At 37.9% G+C, this 22,471-nt stretch overlaps 1 protein-coding gene across 1 annotated transcript in view; it reads right to left on the reverse strand.

The window, feature by feature from the left end:
- TOX (thymocyte selection associated high mobility group box) overlaps window positions 1–22,471 on the reverse strand; it is a 245,074-nt gene that overhangs the window by 8,018 nt on the left and 214,585 nt on the right. The window contains exons 6-7 of the mRNA XM_048507453.1: window positions 9,995–10,075; window positions 4,318–4,704 (exon numbers count right to left, since the gene is read on the reverse strand). Coding sequence (XP_048363410.1) covers window positions 4,318–4,704; window positions 9,995–10,075 — 468 coding nt within the window. The remainder of the gene's footprint in view (window positions 1–4,317; window positions 4,705–9,994; window positions 10,076–22,471) is intronic.

Consider the following 22,471-nt stretch of genomic DNA (forward strand, 5'->3'; position numbering starts at 1 on the left):
AATAATAATAATAATAATAATAATGGAAGGAATGAGAAAGTAAATACAGGTCACTTATGGTTTAGGGGATGGGTTGCAGCTGACTTGAGACCTACTGAACTGCTTGACCCACTGAAATTGATTCGACTAAGGAACAATTGCAATTTCTCCAGCTAATCTAGTTTTATGGATCAGGTTTGTATAAAGTTAAACTTTATGTCAACGGAACTATATGGCAAATTTTTCTTAATGTTTAATGGTAAAAGATACAAGCACTGTCATTACGGATCCGTGGGGTAATGTCACATCACAACATTTACTAGGCAGACTATTTACAAGGTGGTTTGCCTTTGTCTTCCCCAGTCATCTACACTTTACTCATCTTGCCAATCTCAGAGGGATGGAAGGCTGTGTGAACCTTGAGCTGGCTATCTGAAACTGCATTTCATCAGGATTGAACTCAAAGCTTTGACTGTAGAACTGCAGCTTACTTCTCCCTGCCAGTTTTTACTTAAAATTAAATTCCTGTAAATGTAATGTGACTTATTCTCTGGGACACATCCACAGGATTGTAGTCGAAGCTGACATGTTATGATTCCACAGTTTTGGAATGGCTATGTCTGCTAATTGTTTTTCATTGTTCTGTGTACAAAAGCAATCACAGCTATTGATCCGGACTGCAAGAATACAATTATTATACCACAAGAAACAACTACATGTATCATTTCAGGATTTCTTATTATCCAGATGATAGATCCCTTGCTCACAATAGACACAAGCCAATGCAATACATATTTGTAATTTCCCCCAATTTGATTATCCAAATGTTTTAATGTCCCTGTAAGACTTTTGGAAATAATTTTGTGGGAGTAATGCTTGTGGGAAACTTATTTTCCAAAGCTAGTAAAATATAATTAAAGGATTCTGGAAATGTAAAATTAACAAAGGGCATTCAAGTCCAGATTTGGGCATAAAGCTTGAACAGATCTTGAAAAGCAATGGATGCATGTACCATTGTGACTCGGAAATATAAAATATTGTTTTATGTATGGACTTTTCAAACAGAAAAGCAATGAAAATCATTCAGGAAATGGATATTCTGTTGTCTAACAAGGCAACACCAAATGTTTTTATATTGTAATGTTCAAGATAAAATCACCAACTGTTTCTGTGACATGCCTTGAATTTAAGTTTCATTTTTTGGTGCCAGATTGAAATAAAAAAATAGAGAACTTGATAAAGATTAATTTGATGTCAGACAGGACATTTGCTCTTTAATTAGATTTCTGTATTCCTAGCTGGAGGTTTTTTTATGCAACCATAGCAAGTACTAAAAAGCCTGAAGCACAACCTAAACTGCGATCTTCATCTCTACACTTTACTAGGAACTAATTTCATTTCCTGTCTGTCTGGAAAGGTATTTTCAACAGGCATCAATGTTTTTGTCTTTACAACTGATTTATTCATCAATCTCAATGTGATGTTTTTTAAACCTTTAAATTACATCCAAATCTTAAAGCATCTGTTTATTACACAAGGAAATTGAAAATCTGTCTGTGTGATATCATACAAAGATTTTCTCTTAAGGTTATAAGGACAGTTGACAGATATTAATGATTTTTCTGCCTCTTAACCACATTCAAAAACATGGCGTGGAGAAAAAATGAAGGTGCAGGAGAAATGGTGGCAAATGCAGCACACTCAAGAGATTGCTGAATAAAAGACACACAAGATAAAATAAAGTTGTGATTTATTAAATGACCATTTGTGGACACATACTGCTAAATAAAAATAGAGCAAACCAATAGTATTTTACATTATCAGTAATAAATGTACTCTAAAATATGTATATATAGAAATATATTCTATATTTATACATTTTGCTTTTATGAAGAAGCAACTCTCTACCAAGATAGCAGTGCATAGGCCTATTTTCATTCACAAAGTTAGTGATTCAGAAATAACAAGAGCAAAAGCTTTCCTGTTTTATCAATGGTTTAGTTGAACAGGAGACAGAATGCCACACTAAGAACACGTTGAGTTTGGTGTATATATGTGATAGCTACTGTGTATGTTGTGATTTAGAGAAATGTCACAAATAATATTTTTTTAAAGATAAGCAGTTTATATTTTTGTAATGTGGCTTTGGCTTATAGCCAGATTCATACTTCAGCACCTCCAGAAGGAATCCAGAGTTCTAACTGAAAACTACACCAAAGGTATTCACATAACATTTCAAACACACGCTTGTCATCCTCATGATTTGGTAATGTGCAAAAACCCAGATAAGTGCATATGTGTGAAAAACAGAGGAAGGATAACTGAATTTCCTATACATACGGTTTTGTTTTGTTTCAATAACAATACTGATGGCTTTGGCTACTATTAGCAGCATTTTTCTTCTGAAGAATCACAGCAGTATCTCTGGTCACTAAACTTCTTAGTTTCCCTATCGACACTGTATAGAATACTTCATGTTTGGTTATTGCCAAGTTCCTGCAGCAAATTTTGTCACCTTGTGATCATTAAAGAACTTGGACTAATTCAGATTTTTACCTCAGTTGCCTATTTCTAATAAAGTTCATGATTTAAAAGGTAACATCTGACACTCAAACTGTGAAAGACTCCAGAGAGGGTCTAGGACAGTGATGGTGAACCTTTTCGAGACAGAGTGCCCAAATTGCAACCCCAAACCCGCTTATTTATCGCAAAGTGTCAACATGGCAATTTAACCCGAATACTGAAGTTTTAGTTTAGAAAAAATGGTTGGTTCCGAAGCGTGTGTTACTTGGGAGTAAGCTTGGTGGTAGTCGGTGGCTTGGCTTTAAAGCAACCGAGCAACTCTTCCAATGGGTGAATCACGAACCTAGGAGGTCATTGCCAGTAACCGAGCTTACTCCTAGGTAAAGGATCGCACTTTAGTTCTTTGCATGAAAATCAGTGGGGTTTAACAGCGCTTAACAGGGTTACCCATGCTGCTTCCCCAAAACGAGGTCTTAGGTTTAATGCTAATAATCGAGCCCAATGGCCCAGGCCAACCTAGATGGGGGGGCACTCTGTTTGCGTGTGCCCACAGAGAGGGCTCTGAGTGCCACCTCTGGCACCCGTGCCATAGGTTCGCCACCACTGGTCTAGGGGAATGAGCAACATGATGGATTCATTACAACATTGTACAACATATACAAATTAAAACATACTGAATATGTAATTGGGAAAACTCACAAACACTGAGGATCTAAATTAACTGTAATTACTTATGAAAAAAATCTTTGGTCATTTCAATCCACAACAAAATTGAAACATCTGAATTGTAACCGGGGGGGGGGTAGGGGGAGGGGGAGGAGGTCACAAAAGTGCTGAGGGTCATAAAAGCCAACAATAATATCTCAATATAACTGAGAATACGATGTTCCTGTTGAGATATAAATTGATAGAATGCCAGTTTCATTCAAATGCAAGACAGAAAAGGGGGTTTAGATTAGATTGCTGAAAACAAGAGGGAAAAGAGGATTGCTTCCTTTTGGGACTGAGATACAAGCAAGCACTTTTTATGCTTATTCCAAATAGTATTTAGTAGAGAGATGCTCCTTTGAAGTCTCTTGTGGGCCATTAATGGCCAAAGGAATGAAGGAAGACCTACATTTCATAGCAATTAATGTTACTAACCACAATTTTCATTATCATAATCCCCCCTCCCTTGTTTTCACAGGGTCTAATATTATCCACATACTAATAGACATAGGGAAGCTTCCCCAGTCCACTGTGATATATTAACTGGCTCTTATAGTGATTATAAATTCATTCATTCATTCATTCATACATTCAAAATTTCGCCTAATTATCTCAAGATCCACAGTAATGACAACGAAAAAACAATTTGATAAAACAATATACATTAGAACAGCAGATATAAAAATACATTAAAAAACCAACTTAAAACACCTCATGTTTCCACCATTAGGGTGGTTACCCTTGCTCAGGCTGAGATTGCCCTCAAAAGTCCTTTGAACAACTATGTCTTGTAGCCTTGTTGGAAAACCAGGAGGAAGGACCCTCTGACCCTTTATTGAAAGCTGTTTCAGAGATATGGGGCAGCCACTGGAAAAACTGGAAAAACAGAAAATATGTAGAGAAAGGGGCCACTGACAATAGACTCTGCTACAAAGAATGACACTGGCCCAATGGAAATATGCTGGGAGAGGCAGTCCTTCAATATATAATTGTCAGTAAGGCATTTCTGTCACTTGATCAAACTACTTGTAAGCCAAGAGCAAAATAAAAGGACAAAAATGATTAAGTGATATACATTTCTGAAACATATACCCAAATTTAACTTACTTGTTGCATTGTAGGCGAATGTAAAGCAGACTGGACCTGCATCGGTAGCTGGCTCCCAAGGGACTGCTGCATTGTAAGTGGCTGGTGTTGTTGTATGCTGAGATGCGGGTGAAGAGGAGGGCTCATCTGAAGGGATGGGGGTGGGGACACCGCCATGCTTGCAATGGACACAGTCACAGGCATTTGGTTGTTGGGCTTAGGTGCTATATTCCTAGGAATATTGGGGTGTATGGCTGTTATGTGAGGATTCATTCCTGCTTGCTGGTGGTAATGGGAACTTAGATACAGTGCTGAGTGTGGCTGTGTAGATCCATGGAATACTGACTGCTTTGCGTTCATTATCTGAGGTTGTTGGGATACCTTAACATCCACAGGTTCATTGTAGCTCTGTTTGAAGAAGGAAAAGATAGACTGAAATAAAGACTGGTTTCATGGTCTGACCCCCAAGATTCATGGGAACCAAAAGAATGTGTTTGCTTGACCAATAACAAACAAGCCAGATAATTCCAGAATTCATAAAACACTGTGATAAAAAAAATCCAACATTGTTAAAGAACAAAATATATTTTATAAATATCTTTCAATTACATTTCTATCTTACCACTCTTCCAAGGAAGTCAACGCAGCAGACAGGTTCCCTCCCTCCTTTCCCCATTTTGTCCTCACAGCCAATTGTTGGTTAATGCTTTCTTAAAAACATGATACTACTGAATTAAAATATGTCTACATTCCATTTCTAGGTTTTCTTTACAGAAAAATAATACAGAAAAATGGTACAAGAAATATATAATCTACTAATAATAATAAAATCAGCAATAAAGTATTAGTAAACAAAACATTTCACCCAGTGCAATAAAATCCACACTGTTTTTACTATTGCTCTATTCCAACCTCAGGGCTTCAGGTCAAATTACAGAAATTTAAACAAACATAAAATACACTTAAAAAAAACCTTTTTTGTCTCCTATACTCTTTTAGTTCTACCTGCTGTTAAGGACTCTTTCCCCAAGTTTCTACCATTTCTATCTCTCACACTGTGAGGAAATGCTCCTTCCTTCTCTCCTCACTTTCCCCACAAGCAGGTACCATAGATTTGGAGGACTTAAAAATGCCAGAGGGACATCAGGAAGAACTATCTGACCTAGGGGGAAAAGATATCTTAAGTCAGACTGACCCTGAGAGAAGGGTGGGGCCTGGGAACTGATAAAACTGCTGGGAACAGAGAGGTGAAGGCTCTGAGCTACTGAAGGGAGCAGAGGTCTTGCCCGGGCTCTGGAAAGACCAGCCATTTTGGGACCATGTGCTCACCCAGGGAACTGACTCAGCCTTCCAGGTAATGGGAACTCTGTGAGGATTGTAACCTTCTAAGCTTAAGAGCCTACCCTATTATAACAACTAGGGTATGTATAGAATTAAGGAATAGAAGAATTGTGTTTATATCTCATTTGTTTTGGAAACCCTTTTTCAATCTAGTGCAGTGCTAATAAATACTTTTGAACCTTAGTTGTGGGAACAGTTCTCTGTACCACCTAAGCCTCAGCTGTTGTGGATGTGCTATCAGAATAGGAGAGCACCAGGAGGAAAGCTGGCAGTTGACAAGCAGCTTCTCCTACAAGGCCTGCAATCTGCCCTGTGGAACCCAGGAGAGGGGAACCAGGGGAAGTTGAGGCTAGGCCCTAGAGGTGGAAATGAAGCTGGGGGACCCTGACCCTCTCCAGCAGGCAGTTCCTCAAATAGTCAGGTGGTGGCAGTGGTTTCCCCAGAGAGAGAAAGCAAGCCCTTTCCAGGAAAAGGTGGCAACCCCTGCTAGAGGCCTGTGGTAGAAAAGGGCCTGCCAGGCAAAGCAAACTCATTCCGCCACACACACAAAGAGGCTACACATGCAAAACCTGTCCTGTTCCAGGTGACCATAGACATTCCCTGGGATCCAGTGTCATCAGGGCAATTCCCTATATCCCAAACATTACATGGCAAACTGTAATGTACATGGCAAACTACAGGGCAACTGTACATGGCAAACTGCAGGGCAAACTCATTACATCTATATTTAACAATTTAAAAAAATGTTATATTTCAAAACCATCTCTCAACTAACATGAAACTATATTAATACTCAAGATACATTTTGATAAAAATCAATTGACTGTTAACACTCTTAAGGAGCTAGTAATCACAAGAAAAAAATCTGCGGGATCTCATTAAATGGCTATTAGCAGCTATGTTCAGGTGAGAAGCCTACACATTCAACACGTTCTACCATTGAGAGGTACCACTAATGCTGAACCTCAAAGATCCAATTAGTTATTATGTCAATCAATCAATCAATCAATCTTTTATTTCGGTCAAAGACCAGAAAATATCAAATATAAAACATAAAATCCAAATAGTACATTTCCAGACCTAGTTATTATGTCTAAAACATATTGATAACTATGACATTGTACTTTTGAAGCTAGTGGCCAACTCATAAGTTATATCATAAGTTAGAAATATACTGAATTTCTAAATACCTTTTTGTTTTGGCTGGACCTACTGCCAATCAATTTCATTGGGCAATTCATGTTTTAGGATTACGAAAGGAGGGAAAGGCTCTCTATCCTTTGTCTTGATCCACCTTCCATGTAACCTTAATTTATGAAGTAAAACACCTCAGAAACATTCAACTTTGCTTGTTCTAACAGTGACCATTACTCTTTCTGCATTTCTTGTAGCTGCAGCCCACAGCAGATAGAGGACTGATCCAGAACTGAGTTCCCAAATGATAGTGACTTACCTATCTCTGACCGTAGAGTTTAGTGTGGGCAGTCTCTCAGGATTCTATTAACTTGATTTCTACCTAGATCTTCAATGCTACCTCCATTTATAGAAGGCCAGTCTCACATATTATAAGAACTTATCCCAATAGTTGTTTAAGATGGAATAGAAATTAAGCTAATCCAAAAGATTATGAATATTTTTGGATTAAAACAATTTCCACAAATGATTTCCCCATAACATTTTTGTCATCTGTTTGCATATGTTTGCTCAGTTCTGTCCACAGAGTTTCTCTAACTGACTCGTAAACTAGATATGCTCACATAAATGCAGCACAAGTACGAGATAAACTCCCAAAGGCTTTCCAAGAGTTATGTACCTGAATAATAATTCATCTCTTAGGGATAAGTTGAATGAATAACTAGTGAAAGGTGAAACATGTCAGGGAAAAAAATGGTAGAATGTTCCTCTGAAAGAAGATGGCACTATGTCAAAACAAGGGGCTGGAAGATACATATATGCCCTTATTCTATAACCCTCATGTCACATTTGCTCTGTTTACAAGTCAAAATAAGTTTAACATATCTCCAGGCACTCTGAGGTCACTGAAGCCTGTGAAGAACCATTTGTATTCTTTCTGATGTATGCACCATCACCACCAATCAGCCAATATGCACATTTCAGAAATTGGTTCATTATGTGCAATGATATACAATGAAAAAGATAACTTCATTTGCACAAGTCAAACTGTAGTAATGATGGCAACAAAAATGCATTTTCTCCAGTAAACGGAGCAAAATTAAATGGAAATGATAAAAAGGAATTCAATTCTCTGTATGTAGGTAATACTATGCCCTATTCTTGCACTCAGAATTGTGTGCGCGTGCACACACACAGAGAAAAACACTTGAAAAGGTAATAAGACAAGAGATATAAAACACTGTTCTTTTTATTACACTAGTATAAAGGAAAGTGGAACATATTGATGGCATTCCATTTTTTCCTTGCTTTAAGGGCAAGAGAGGTTGTATACTTCCCAAAGCAAAGGAGCAGGATCTTGGCATTGTTCAGTGGCTTCCTAGGATCCATTTCATTGTTATACACTGAAGAAATGTTCACTGTACATTATGCACAAGATTCAACTAGTGCAAGAGGAATAACTGTAGATTTAGCATTTGATCAAAAAAAGCAGCTGTTGGGACCTAGTTGGCATGCCAAGGATTAGTTCCTGCAATTACCAAATCCTGATAAAAGAAGTATACAAGGGCAGAGTGTGTGAAAAGCAGGAAATCTATATGGACAGACTAGCATCTCGGGCAAGAAGACATGACAGCCGCTTACTTCGTAGGGAAAGCATACTGGGACCCACATTCCATTGCCAAAGCAGGCTTTTGGAAAATATAGCTTTTTAATTTTGAAAGGATTAAAAATGAGGCACAAATTGTTGATCGACTACATTTCTGAAATTACCATTTACTGAATGTTGATAAGGGCAAAGTTTGGAGTAAACATTAGCTTATTTTTGAAATGGGTAGAGATTAGTTTCACAGACCTAGCAGTGTTGCCTGCATTAAATAAATATCTACGCAACAGGTAAAGTAACAAATCCTACTGTCAGGCTGCACAAAAAAATTGCTGCAGTAAGCTATAAAAGTGCTTGTTTTTTCAAAAATAAAATTGCAATTCGCAGCATTTTAAAGAATGCTATAAAATTTGCTATACAGATTACTTGCAAAAGTAATAAAAGTTCCAGCTAAGGGCAGGCAAAAGGCGTACAGTATTACAAATAATATTATAATCTGAATAGCATTATATAAAGTGCTTTGTAATGCGATTTTTTACTTTATATATTTATTTCTACATACATCAAATAAGCTTGACTATGACCAAATTAATTTCAATAGTTCTAAGACTGGAGGAGAAAGAAAGGCTTTTACAAAAACTCTACACCAGTGTGAAACAGACTTTTCTCTGTGATACACCTCTGAAGATGCCAGCCACATATGCAGGTGAAACGTTAGGAACAAGATCTACCAGACCACGGCCACACAGCTCAGAAAACCAACCACAACCAGTTGAATCCGGCTGTGAAAGCCTTTGACAATGCATTCTACACCAGCAGATTTAACAGGCAAACAATCCCAGACAAACACTGGTCACATTAATAACTAGTCGTTACCCTAACCAAAAATCAAATTCTGTTATACAGAGATAGAGTACTTGAGACATGTATGGGACTATTTCTCATCTAGATTGTTAGAGCTTTAAAAGATATTAGATTTTCAAACATCTGCTGTGCTAAGTCTTGCATCAATAATGACATCATTGCAAAAAGCACACTAAAATGTTGCAAGAATATCTACATTAAAATTATTGGGCTCAGTGTCATGTAAGTAAAGATCTACTGAACTGAGTACAGGTTAAATAAAAATGCTATTGAATATACTACCATCTTACTTTACTCAATCATATGAAGAGCATACCATTGTTAATTCATGCATCTGATAGCATTTGCCTACCAAATCACTCAATAAATCAATATCCTGAATTCTAGTTGGTTGTTCACTATATATTTATTTCATATGAATGACACTAAGCTATATAGGTTGCATTTTGTCCTGATACTCAATTTGTCACATGTAAAAAGGTAAATCATGCTTTTGTGTTGTCTGTTGGCAGGCTGGCTTTGTCAACTGTGACTGTTTTATCTTTCATTTGTAGGACTGTTTATATTTCTAATCTGTAGAAAGATTACAAGGTGAAGGGGTAGACTAAGTGTCTAGAGATTAAAGAACAGTTGTATGAATTGTGAAGCAACTCACAGAATTAATTTCAGAATTTCGAGTCAACAACAAAGACCTGAACAATAAAAAATGGTCAGAACAGCTATAGTCTGTCACAAAATATATATATTATGGGTTACCTTGGATACAAGGCTTGCCCTGTAAGCGGCTAGCTGCTTCAGATATTCCTTCTTAGCAGCTTCAGTTTTCTTTTTGTAAACCTGAAAGACAAGGAAGAACATTAAGTCAGCAGGCACATTTATAGTACTTGTAGTATTTCTAAACATGCATAGTAATATATTTCTCTTTCTTTGTAAACTTATTTTTTTAGCAAATTAGCAATCAATCAATCAATCAAGCCTTTATTGGCATAGAGCAGTGGTTCTCAACCTGGGGGTCGGGACCCCTTTGAGGGTCGAACAACCCTTTCACAAAGGTCACCTAAGACTCTCTGCATCAGTGTTCTCCATCTGTAAAATGGATAAATGTTAGGGTTGGGGGTCACCACAACATGAGGAACTGTATTAAAGGGTCGGGGCATTAGGAAGGTTGAGAACCACTGGTATAGAGAGCAAATCAGCAGAGCAACACTGAAAAGGTGCAGGTACAAAACAATGGAAGTTATGACAGTACTACGGTATATGTCTAACTGCAAATACAAGTTGGAAAAAACCAACCCATTGGCCAAAGGTATCACATATTTAAAAGTACTATAAGTGGGGACCCACTAAACTTGTGAGGTGGGGGTGGAATCCCATCTTCCTCACCACTGCAACTCCAGGTCTCTTTCTCTTCCTCCCCCAGCCCTGCTCTTTTGCCATTCAGTGCATTCTGCATAGCTTAAGACAAAAGTAACAAGCTACTAATTAAACTGATGTGCAGCTCTCCAGTTTCCTGAGCTGATGTCTTTGTAATACTTAAGATTATAAACTATATAGTGAGATACAAATGTATCTTATCTATTGCACAGAGCTGGAACCACAATGGAAAAGGCCTGAATTCTGGCCAATGCCAGCCAGGCTACCTTAAAATAGTAACACAGTGTGATGGACTGCAGAGAAAAAGTGAATTAAATGGTGGAGGGCTATCATGAAAAAAAGGTTATTTACATTCAGAGTGGGGAATAAATGCTTGGAACAAGGACCTGGTTGGATGTGCTATCCTGCATTCTGATTGGTGTAGCAACTTGATGACACAAAGAGGGAGGAGACTTCTCTCTGTCAAGAAAAGTTTTTGGAGTTTTTGCTTTTGGATTCTTCTGTGTAAACATCTCTGCCCTAACTGCAAAATATATCTTCTCTGAGAGAGTATTTCTGTCAGTATGTAGATCTGACTGTTTATGCTAGTGTCAGGCTGAGCTGAGAAAAAGCAATATTATACCCGGACAAGAGAACTGGTAGTAGTTTATTGAGTGGCCACAGAGAGGTTGAAGTCAGAGTCTTAACACAGGAGGGCCAAATGATCCAGATAGGAATAGATTTTTGGAGAGTGAGAAAAATTCATGGCACCAGTTAGCTGGACTATTTGGAGTTTCACTTTATTTTACCTCCAGAGAAAAAATGTTGTGTTTGTCCAGGGTTTCTGACTGAGTCTAGGCTGAGTGAGGGTACTGTGTAAAGCTGTTGGAACCCTGCATAAACCTTAAGCCAGTAACGACAGATACCATGTTAAGAAACTGTGCCATCTAAATAACATCTATGCTAACTGAAACTTAATAAGCCAGGGCCTGTAAACCAGAAACCAAAAACTGATATCTAAGCAAAGCTCTTGTATATAGTTTTCCTGTCTTATTTTACTTTCCACCAAGTTCCCCCTATACCATCTTCTCTGTTAATAAACTTTAATTCTGTTTGTTTTGATCCTGAATCAATAATATTTAGCACCTTGAGAAGGAGTTTGCCAAAAAGAAAAATAATGGGCTACGTTTACCTTTTGGAACAGTAATAGGGCTGAGCAAAAGTGCTTTATTTCATCTCACGCTACCATCTGAAGCAGCTCAGTCCCTGGGGAAAAGGTGGGAAATCTGACAAGTGTGTCAGAGAGTCGTTTGCCTGCCTCAGTGAATTGAAAAGGTCCATCGCAACAGCCAACAAATGGCTGACTGATGACCATAGTTAGCACACAAAGACATATGGAAGGAGTCAGTCTTTCAGGGCCAAACCAGAACCTTAAATTGAAACAGACTGGCAGTGAATGTAGCTTTTTTTCAAAAATGGCAGCCCACATTCCCAGCAGTTGTCCCTGATAGAAGTCAGCCTCCTGCATTCAAGAGAAGTTGTATTTTCTGAGTTGTATTTAGCAGCAAGCCCATATAGAGTATGTTGCAGTAATCCAGCTGTGAAGTTACAGAAACATAGATCAGTGTGGCCAAATCAGTTGAGCCTAGGTCAGTGGTGTTGAACCTTTGGCACTCCAGATGTTATGGACTACAATTCCCATCAGCCCCTGCCAGCATGACCAATTGACCATGCTGGCAGGGCCTGATGGGAATTGTAGTCCATAACATCTGGAGTGCCAAAGGTTCACCACCATGGGCCTAGGTAATGAGAAAGTTGGCAACACAGATGTAGCTGATTCAGGGCACTCCCAGACACCATGCCAACTTCCTTTTCAAACAGCAAGGCAGGGTTCACGAGTACCGCAAATTCTTAACCTGCTCTGAAAAAGCCACCTTGGAGAAGTAAATTCAGTCCTTTTAGAACATCAGCCTTATCGACCAGTATTACTTCTGTACTGGCTAGATTCAGGTTCAGTTTGTTCTGGCTAAGCTACTTCACCACAGCCTTGAAGCACCACTTCAAAAACAAAACAGACACATATGCAGCCTTGAATGATGACATATAGAGTAGGGGGTCAGCTGCATATTAGTAACACCCAATTCCAGACCTTCAGACAATTTTATTCAGTAGCCTTATACATATAAATTGAAGAGCATGGGTAATAGAATAGAATCCTGCGGCACCAACAAGATAACTTCCACCAATCAGTGCCTCCACTGGAGACTATGCATTGGAGACTCAATTGGACACTTAATACAATACACACTTAATTCCATATTCAAGTCAATATGATTAGAATGGTCAACATCATCAAAGACCTCGGAGAAGTTCAATAGTATCAACAAGGAAAATTTGTTCTTCTCTTAATTGGCCCATAAACTATGAGGCAGCTACCCTGCATCAGATTTCCATAGGAAGTCTGACTACATTTCAGGGTGCTTTACTTTCTAACAACTGGCTAGTCTTCTTCTCCAACAAATACTTGTGCCTTTTACTCAGCTGCAAGGATGACACTTCTCCAAAATTGTTTAAAAAAATTAATTTTGTGAAATGTTCTAACTCCAGTCAGTAGTAATTTTAGTAATAGATCTATTTACAATAATCAGACAACACAGTCAGTATTACACAGAAGGAATTAACTTCCCATCATCCATCTTCTGAAACGAGTCCATACAGTTAGTCACTTAAAATTTGATGGGGAAGATAAATTTGTTAAAACTAGCATACAAAACTGTTCAAGCCCTTAAGTTCAGTTAGACCTCTCCCTTTATGAAAGTGTGGATCAGTCTTTTGTTTCTACCCCTGTCTCACCAGCATCTAGTTCAGTCCCATGAGTCATCATGGTAGGTCTTTCAGATCTAAGGACTTGTAGTGAGGTTCACTTCTTGAAAGATAGCAAGGGTGGTAGTAAGTAATTTGGGACGGAACGGAGGCATGTGATTCCTGCTTGTCCAATGTAACTGAAGTTCAAACTACTAGGGAAGCAGAAAATCTGTTCCACTGACATTGTACCATGATATTCCCCACCCATGCGTTCAGAATCTTTAAAACTGATGCCCTTTGACCTTCATATTCCAAAGTTAAATCAGAGCAGTCGATCTGACAGGATGCACATACAACTTCTAAATACATTTTCAAACTGCAGAATTGTTCGTGAAAAGTGGTGACATGTTATTTTCATGAAATGTTCTTCATTCCTTTAAAGCTATGTTTTCAAGAGCATGCAGGTCCTTCTGATCTCTGCTAAGAAAACCCAGAGGTTGCTTAAAAGGATTAAAGATTTTGCATCCCAGGGAAACATAAGATCATAATGGAGAAACAGGCATCCTAGGATACTAAAGCTGTAAATATCGAGAGAGGAATAAAAATAATAGATTAGTTCTGGCTGTGCAACGGCATGTGTGCATTCCTTTTCAGCTTCTTCAGATTACAAAGCTGAGCTGATTTTGTTTCAGAATGCATGTATAATGTTTCATTTCTGAGTTGGTTGTTTGTGGTTATTGTGTTTGTTTCAAGGAAATGAAACACCCGTTAATTGACAGTTTCTTCCCTAGTAGCTAAAATTAAATTTGCCTGACCTGGAAGAACAGGCAAAAATGTAAATTTCACTCTCCATTTGAATACATTTGCATAACTTTTTTTGTTTCTATAAAAAAAGAGAGCCCAGAACAAATAAAAGATCACAGAGATTTATTCCTTCCAGTTCTCATTTCATAAGTCCAATTAATGGTTGTTCTATTCAGTATTGTGTGAAAACATTATTGCTTCACCCTATCATACAGATATCATGCAATTATTTCCCATTCAGCTACTTATGGGATTTGGAACATAGTACTACTAAGCAGTTTCTATCTTATTCTGAAATTGTGCTGCAAGAAAACCAGCATGAGTCTTGCAGCAAGTGATTCCTTAGTGGGAAAACGTTATGATTAAAGTGAGCACTCTCACAGGATAAACATCAATGCCTGAAAACATAGAAAACCACAATTTTTAAAAAAATTAAATGAGAATTTTCATTTTTTTAAAAAGTTATAGAATGTTACTGATCCTTTAAAAAACCTCATTTTAAAATGAAATCTGATTAAAGCCAACTCTCCCAATTTCCTAAAACTGAACCCATGATTTCTTACCAAAGTCACTGATGTACTTCAGATTTAGGTATTGTTCTATGGTTTTCCTCATATGAATGAGGCTTTTGATTTTTACAACCTGCTCGCAACACGTGCACAAATTTAGTAAAGTTTTTTATTTTTGTGGGTAAACTTAGTTACTGAGTGTTTGACTGGCTCAAGGTCACCCAACAAGTCTCCATAGCAGAGTGGGGGTTCAAAACTGGATCTTCCAGATCTTAGTCTGACACTGAACTGCTAAACCACACTGGCGCTACTGGTATAGATTGTGTGTCTGCCCCATATGCTTGAATCCATTTAAGAGAAAATTAGGTAAGATAAATATTCAAACACCATTTATTTGTGTGAGAATGCCTACCTAAAAAGCAAAAGATAGATCATTTGTGATTTCAGAGTTGGGTACTACTAATGTGCATTAATATGCCAATCTAGGTGTACACAGCCAGTTTTACATTTCTTTGTCTATACTATTCATGCGAGTGTTGCCATCCTGAACCAAGGCTAGCTGGAGTGGTTACATGGCTAAAGATAAACTAACTGAAATCGACCAGCTGAAACTAGTTGAAATCTGACAAAACAGAGTTAATTATGGTTGAAAGGTTGAGGTCTTGGAGGATGTTGTAATTCCCATATTTGACGTGGTTCAACTGACATTTGCTGACTCAGTCTGGGTATTGTTCTGCACCCAGAATTATTGCCAGAGAATCAAGTTAATTATACTGCAAAAATTGCTTTCATTTAGCTTAGCCCAGAGCATGGCTCTATACATTGACTGGTTGATTTGGTACATAGATCCATGTCGTAATATTGAGGCTGACTGAGAGAAGGAAGATGGCGACTGGGAGACGAGGGAGTTTTCACTGCTGCGCAGCCTTTCACTTTTAACAGATAAGACTTTTTTTCAACTAAATTGCCTCTGGGTGCCTAGAAGATGGCTGCTGTCTAATTATAAAGTAAATATCCGTACAATAAATCAACTGTTAGTTACTATCTCTGCCTTAGAAGCTATTGTAAGAGCCTAATTAAGGAGGTAAAGAACCTCAGATTGCTTGCTGCACTACAACGCATAGTTACTACATACCAGCTTTTAGCAGGTTATTAATAATGTCAAAGAGGAAAAATAGAAATGACTCACCTAATATAGAACATCAACAACCATGCTTAAAGCAATCCAAGATTGATACTTATTTAACCACTCAATCTTTCAGTGACCAACTGCTGTTGGATTTACCAACATATAATAGATTCTCTGTACTAGAAACTGAAGATGAACATGATGTAACAGCTGAGTTAATTCTGCACTAAAATTCTCAAGGCCCTGCTGAATGGGAAGATTGACAACATTGTGACACCTCCACTATAACCTGCTAAAAGAGCTCATGAATGACTCTAAACAACACGAGGAAGGAAGCACAGCCACTTAATGGCACCAGACATCTGTCTCCCTAGAATATTGGTAGAACTATCAGACCAGTGCTCACTACCAATGAAGACTTTTCAACACGTTGAAAAAAAGCTTGGCACAATGATTTCCTATCTTACAGATATTAAAGAACGGTGTTCTGACACCCAGTGGCTAAAATATATTGATGAAAAATTCAAAGAAATGCAAAATTGCTTAATGAGTTCCCTTTCTCATTCTTTACAACTACAATGCGAGCAGCCTAATCAAACATTTCATAGAAACCCTATGCCAAATAGACTTCCACCGCTGAGTACAAATATTTCTACTCAGAATTTAGACTTTCCGAATGTGATTTATGATTGGAAACTAGAATTGCTTCAAAATCAGATTGTTTCAAATGTACTACATTTCCATGGGAGAATACTTCACTGGGATTCTAGATACAGGACACAACTTTATTTAAAGCAGATCTTGAAAAAAATCATTTTATTTATTTATTTATTTAATTTGATATACCGCCCCATCCCCGAAGGGCTCTGGGCGGTGTACAGCATAAAATCACATAAAATCATCATAAACATCCATAATTATAATAAAAACAGCAGTTATTATATCCCAAGATGGCGTCCCACCTGAACCTAATCCTCCTAGGAGGAGGAGGGAGGGGTAGTGTGTCCTGATGGTATTAGGGACCCATAAATCCCGATAATGGGTCCCACTAATATTGGGGACCCCTAACCTGGGGGGGCACACTCAGCGACTGGTTTCTCCAAAAGCCCGGTGGAACAACTCGGTCTTACAGGCCCTGCGGAAATCACCAAGGTCCCGCAGGGCCTGGACAGTTGGAGGGAGAGTGTTCCACCAGGCAGGGGCCAGAGCTGTAAAGGCTCTGGCCCGAGTGGAGGCCAGCCGCATCATTGAGGGGCCAGGGATTTCCAGTAAATTGGCCTCTGTGCTTGGCAGAGGCCAAGCTGGGACATATGGGGTAATGCGGTCCCGAAGGTACGAGGGTCCCAGGCCGTGTAAGGCCTTGAAGGTCAAAACCCACACCTTGAAGATGATTCGGAATTCAACTGGGAGCCAATGCAGATGGCGCAACACAGGTTGTATGTGGTCTCGGAAGGCGCCCCCTGTGAGTAATTGAGCAATCAAAATTATTCCATCATATGCTCATTCATCTAGATCCCTCCACAAAGACTGCCTTTTTCAATGCAAAAAAGGATTACTCGGAATTAACTGCATCAAAAAGAAAAGATCACTGTGACCAAAGATGGAACACTTTATATAAGGCCTCTCAAAACAAGAATTCTAAACAATTTTGGTCAATTGTCTCCAACTATTCTAATGAAGACAACTATAACAACTCTACCATAATTTAAGAAACAGTATGGATCAATTACTATGAGCTATTATTCGATGAACCAGTTTTCAAATCTTCAAAATCTTCGAAAACTCTGCAGACTCTGCTGAAGAATCTTACTATCTAGTCAACAGTAGAACCTCCAGAAATCTTTAAACTAATATAGCGATTGAAACCCAGAAAGCTACAGGACCTGATGGTATACCGGCTGAGTTTTTTAGATAACACCCTGAATGGTGTGAACATCCTTTGGCTTCACTTTTCACCCTAATCGACCACTTTGGTGTTTCTCTGATTCTTAAATTACTTCTATAATTATTACAATATTTAAGAAAGGAGATTCCACTTTACCTGAGAATTACTGCCCAATTAGACTCTTATCAATTATTGGCAAATTATATGCTCACCATCTGGAGTCTAAATTACTAGACTGGATATCTTCAAGACATATTCTTGGCCCTGAACAGGCTGGATTCAGGAAAGGGCAATCCACAATTTACCATTGCATAATACTGGATTTTTTAGCCAAAAAATATGCAATGGGTGATTGAAGAGAATTCTTTGTGGCCTTTCTGGATCTTAAAGGTGCCTTCGATGGCATATCAAGGCTCTTGTTATGGAAGAAACTGAACCATTTGGAAATTGATCCCAGACTTCTATTTTTGATACGAACATTGTATTCTAAAACCTCCTGCCAGATAAAACTTAATACAAACTGCAATTTATTAGCAAAAATTCCCATCATGAGAGGTTTTAAACAAGGCTGCATACAGGCGCCTCATCTATTTAATCTGTTCTTAAGCGATTTGCCACACACCATTGATAGTCAATGGACATCCACCAATGCTGGGGAATCACCCACTTCTGCTTCTTTTATACACTGATGACACCGGTATTCTTTCCTGTACAAGAATTGGCCTTATATAATATCTACAAACCTCCTACTTTTATTGCCAACAAAATGACCTTCCTGATGAGGCTAGAAGGGTTCCCATATTTCTACTGTGGAAAATGTGAAAAAATAGAACACGAGGGCATATTCATAAAGGGAATAGAGGTGTAGTAAGATAGAATTGTGCAACAAGGCCACTTTCCATTTTAGTAATAACTTTTTAGTTTAATTGCTTATGAAACATGTGAAAAGCTTTCTTTTTTCTCTTCTTTGATATTGCATTGTTTACTGGATGTATTATTCTGTCTGTACTTTCGTGTTTTCAGATTGTGAAATTCAGCTTATGTGACATAAGTTGATTCCACTCAGCAAATGTATAATGGGTTGCAGTAGTTATAAAAGAACCCATTTCCCTTTTTCCTGTTCACATGTGTGTTGTGTAGTCCCACAGAGCCCATGGGCACAATTTCGGTTGTTTTCATGCCTTTGCACAAAGATGCTTCTGGCAGTGAACCAAAATTAAATTTGTTCTAGAAGAGGTCTCATTTGCCATGGAGAGAATGAAAAGTGAAAGTAGGGCTTGAAGAAATACATCCGTGTAAGAAATCTTGTTGCAGATATTCACCCCCACCTCACAGCAAACCCATTGTGCATAATTGGCCTTTATTTAAGAAAAGACACAAAATACATTATTACTTCACTTGAAACCCCTGAATCTACTCAAAGCATTCAAGGGTGTATGACAGTTATTGTGTTTATAGTCTGTAGTTTATAGTCAAAAGTATTCAGTTCCATAAAAAATCAGCTATATCTATATCTATATATACAATCTACGTTACTTGGTAATGGGTAATGGAAGTATTTCACTGTTTGCTTTTTAAATGCCCAAAATATTTAAGCTAACATTGATCCTGTCCAAGGCTAGTTCTGTGAGTCAGCAGTTTCCTAGAGAACACAGCACAAATCAGACAGATAATATATTAGAGATAATTTTTCCTATCATGTAAAATCTCCATACTAAAAGGATGTAATGCTATTGCTTCTGGTACAATTTTAATCATTCAAGAAGTATAGCTTATACATTAACTTTCTGATTTTTAAAAACTGTACACAATGACAACTTCCAAGTTTTTGTTAGATTGAAACCAATGTGATATGAATGGATTCTCCCCAACATATAAATGACATTTTTCTTTTATGTTAATAAGACAGATTAGCTGTTAGGAAAACTGACATATTCAGTTATATTAAAATGCAACTGCTTGAAAGGAAAACTGAATAATATATACATTTTATGTTTCCCTGCATGGGTAACTTAGAAGATTTAATGCTTTCATTCCACAAGCAAATTTACAGATAATAAAATTTAACTGATAATGAACAAATATGAATGGTTATTCTGTAAATGCAACTGAATTGTCACACGCAGAAATCTTTTCGTGATATATAATCCCATTGATCTATTAGCTTAGTACGGGAGGTGGCAGGGCAGAATCTTGTCATACAGATGTAGTCAGACATAAGGGCTCATAGCATTATTGCAGCCCATTCTCTCTACTGAATAGACAAGTGGAGATACTAGCAAATAAATACTGGCTGTGGTAGTCAGAAATGTCCATTCCCTGCTTCCTTCATCAGGGAAAAAAGAGCAATGTCCCCGAAATCTAGGAACCCAAGAAAGAAAGCTTTCATTGCCAGGAAATCCTTTGTCAGAGAGATTTGTTAATTTCTTTCAACTGGCACTGTATGAATGGGCAGCAGGAGGTAGGCAGGTAGGCAAAAAAGATGGGCACCATATTCTCATATAACAATGTGCTTTCTTTATATGTTACCTTGGTCTCCTTTTGAAGAAGTGCTGCAGATGTTCAAACATAACAATTTACTCTTTCTCCCTTTCAGATAGTCAAGCTAATTTTCTATGTGTACTTGAATAATTCCTTCGATGGCTTATATTATGTTGCACTGTGGCTAGTCCTTCTGTAGCTTAGTAGGAGAGAAACTGCCCTTACTAGCAACCTGGCTCAAATATCACTGTGGATCCTCCATCAGCATCTAATCACTTTTATGGCAGAGGACACCGAGAAAGAGGCCTCTTGTAACTGCCTGCTTTCAATAATTTATATTTACTATTTCTTTGACAACTACCGTAGGCTTTTTTTTGCAATGAGTTGGGATATAAAATTAACTATACTTGACTATACTCAGTCCTAGAACAACACCACAATAGGAAAAAGGTTCTATGTATGCAGGGTGTCTTGTACTCGATTCGATTTCGAATACCTTTAATGGCATATAAATTGTTTAAGATTAACTTAGCAAGATAATAACAGCCTTTACAACTTTACAATTTCTGACGAGTTAAAATAACACCATTTAAAAATTTAGCCACCGCTTCCAACAGCTCGTAGTTGTGACTGTTTAAAAGATATATAACCTTCTGTTTATCTGTAATGCCTTCACTTCCATGCAGGAAGGGGATGTGTCTTGTACTCAAAGTGCATTTTAGTTATTTTTTCACATCTTCAAAGTGAAGGGGGGATATAATAGTAAATTTGGCTAGAAGTGAGCAGTATGTATAAATCCTATAGGCCACTGTGAGTTTAAATAGGTGTGATGTTTTCTGGCAAAGATGGTTTCATAAGTGGGTTTTTTGAGGCACAGCTGCTCCAAAAATAGATTCCATAGGAGGAAAAGAATGCCTGTTCAACAGCAATGAAACGAAGTAGCAGCATGTGTTTGTAAAATGCCAGTGTGCAGAAAGTGAACTACAACTGAAATCACAATAGATGTAGAAGAGAATCAGCAACAGAGTTTCCACTTGGTATTATCCACGAATATGATTTTCGGTTCAAATATTAAACAGTCCTTAGAAACAGGTTGCATATGTTTACACAGTAATAGGCATATTTAAGCAGTTGGTTGGTACAGATAAATGCTAATAGCAACAGAAATTTTGAGAGAAGCCAGAAGGTCTTCAGATTCTTCAAGTGATGGTTGATTCAACTGGAATTTCCATCTGAAGATAAAGAATAAGCTGCAGCATTTGTCTAGTGGGTATTTGAGCATCAGTGAGGAGTAAATGATTTGATTTTGTGGGCTCAGAGGATTTGTCAGCTGCCTCAGAAGTATAATTCTAGCTCTTCATATCCCTGCTGCTTCTAATTTAGCAGGACAGGCTCATAATTGAAGCAAATTAACTATTTACACTTGCCACTTCTACCAGGGGAAAGAGGACACATCAGCAGGAAAGACTGAGTGGGAAATTAAATCCTTCCCACTTGTGTCAGATCTAGCCTTATATAAACACATTAACAGTAATTTCATGAGGTGTCAAACATAGGAATAAATACTCAGGGATAAAATAATGAGGTGTTGCTATTGAGTTGAACTGTTGCAGTGAATATTACAGAGAACAAATTATGCCGCCTGAAAGAAAGCATATGTTAAAGCACTTCAACAGCTCCCTTACATGCCTTATCTGATCATTATGCCTTAGTTCCATAGCTATGCGGACCTGTCTTCTACTACAAGGCAGGGCCAAGAACAAGATTTAAGTGAATGACCTTCCAAAAATTTGCATATTTTGGGGCAAGCACATTCTGACAATAGTGGTATTATAAAGCAAGGTGAATTTTGTACAGTACTCCTTGAGTGGGATTTCAGTGCCTTTTTTAGCATAACGGCATGCTTTATTAAGCCCTATGGCAGAATCCATGAAGACCATTACACTAATGTAAAAAGGACATTTTGTTTGCAATTTGTTCAGTCCATTACAGCCTTGCTGGGGCTCCAATTATGAACCGAAAGTTCATTTAGTATGCTTATACATCTGGTTCTGATTTTAAATGAATTTTGAAAAATAATTCAGGAAACTACCTACACTGCCTTTTAAGCCAGTTTGAATCAAATGCTTGTTTGAAAGCCCCCACCCCCCATCAAAGCTATCCCTCTCTCTCTTTCAGCTATTGACTGCTGTGTATATGACCATCCCCTCACTTTAGTGGGAATGTGCATTAAGAAAAATGGGCTATGGAAAATTTCCTACAAAGAT

The sequence above is a fragment of the Sphaerodactylus townsendi genome, linkage group LG09, assembly GCF_021028975.2.
Source record: "Sphaerodactylus townsendi isolate TG3544 linkage group LG09, MPM_Stown_v2.3, whole genome shotgun sequence".
In the NCBI taxonomy this organism is placed as follows: Eukaryota; Metazoa; Chordata; class Lepidosauria; order Squamata; family Sphaerodactylidae; genus Sphaerodactylus; species Sphaerodactylus townsendi.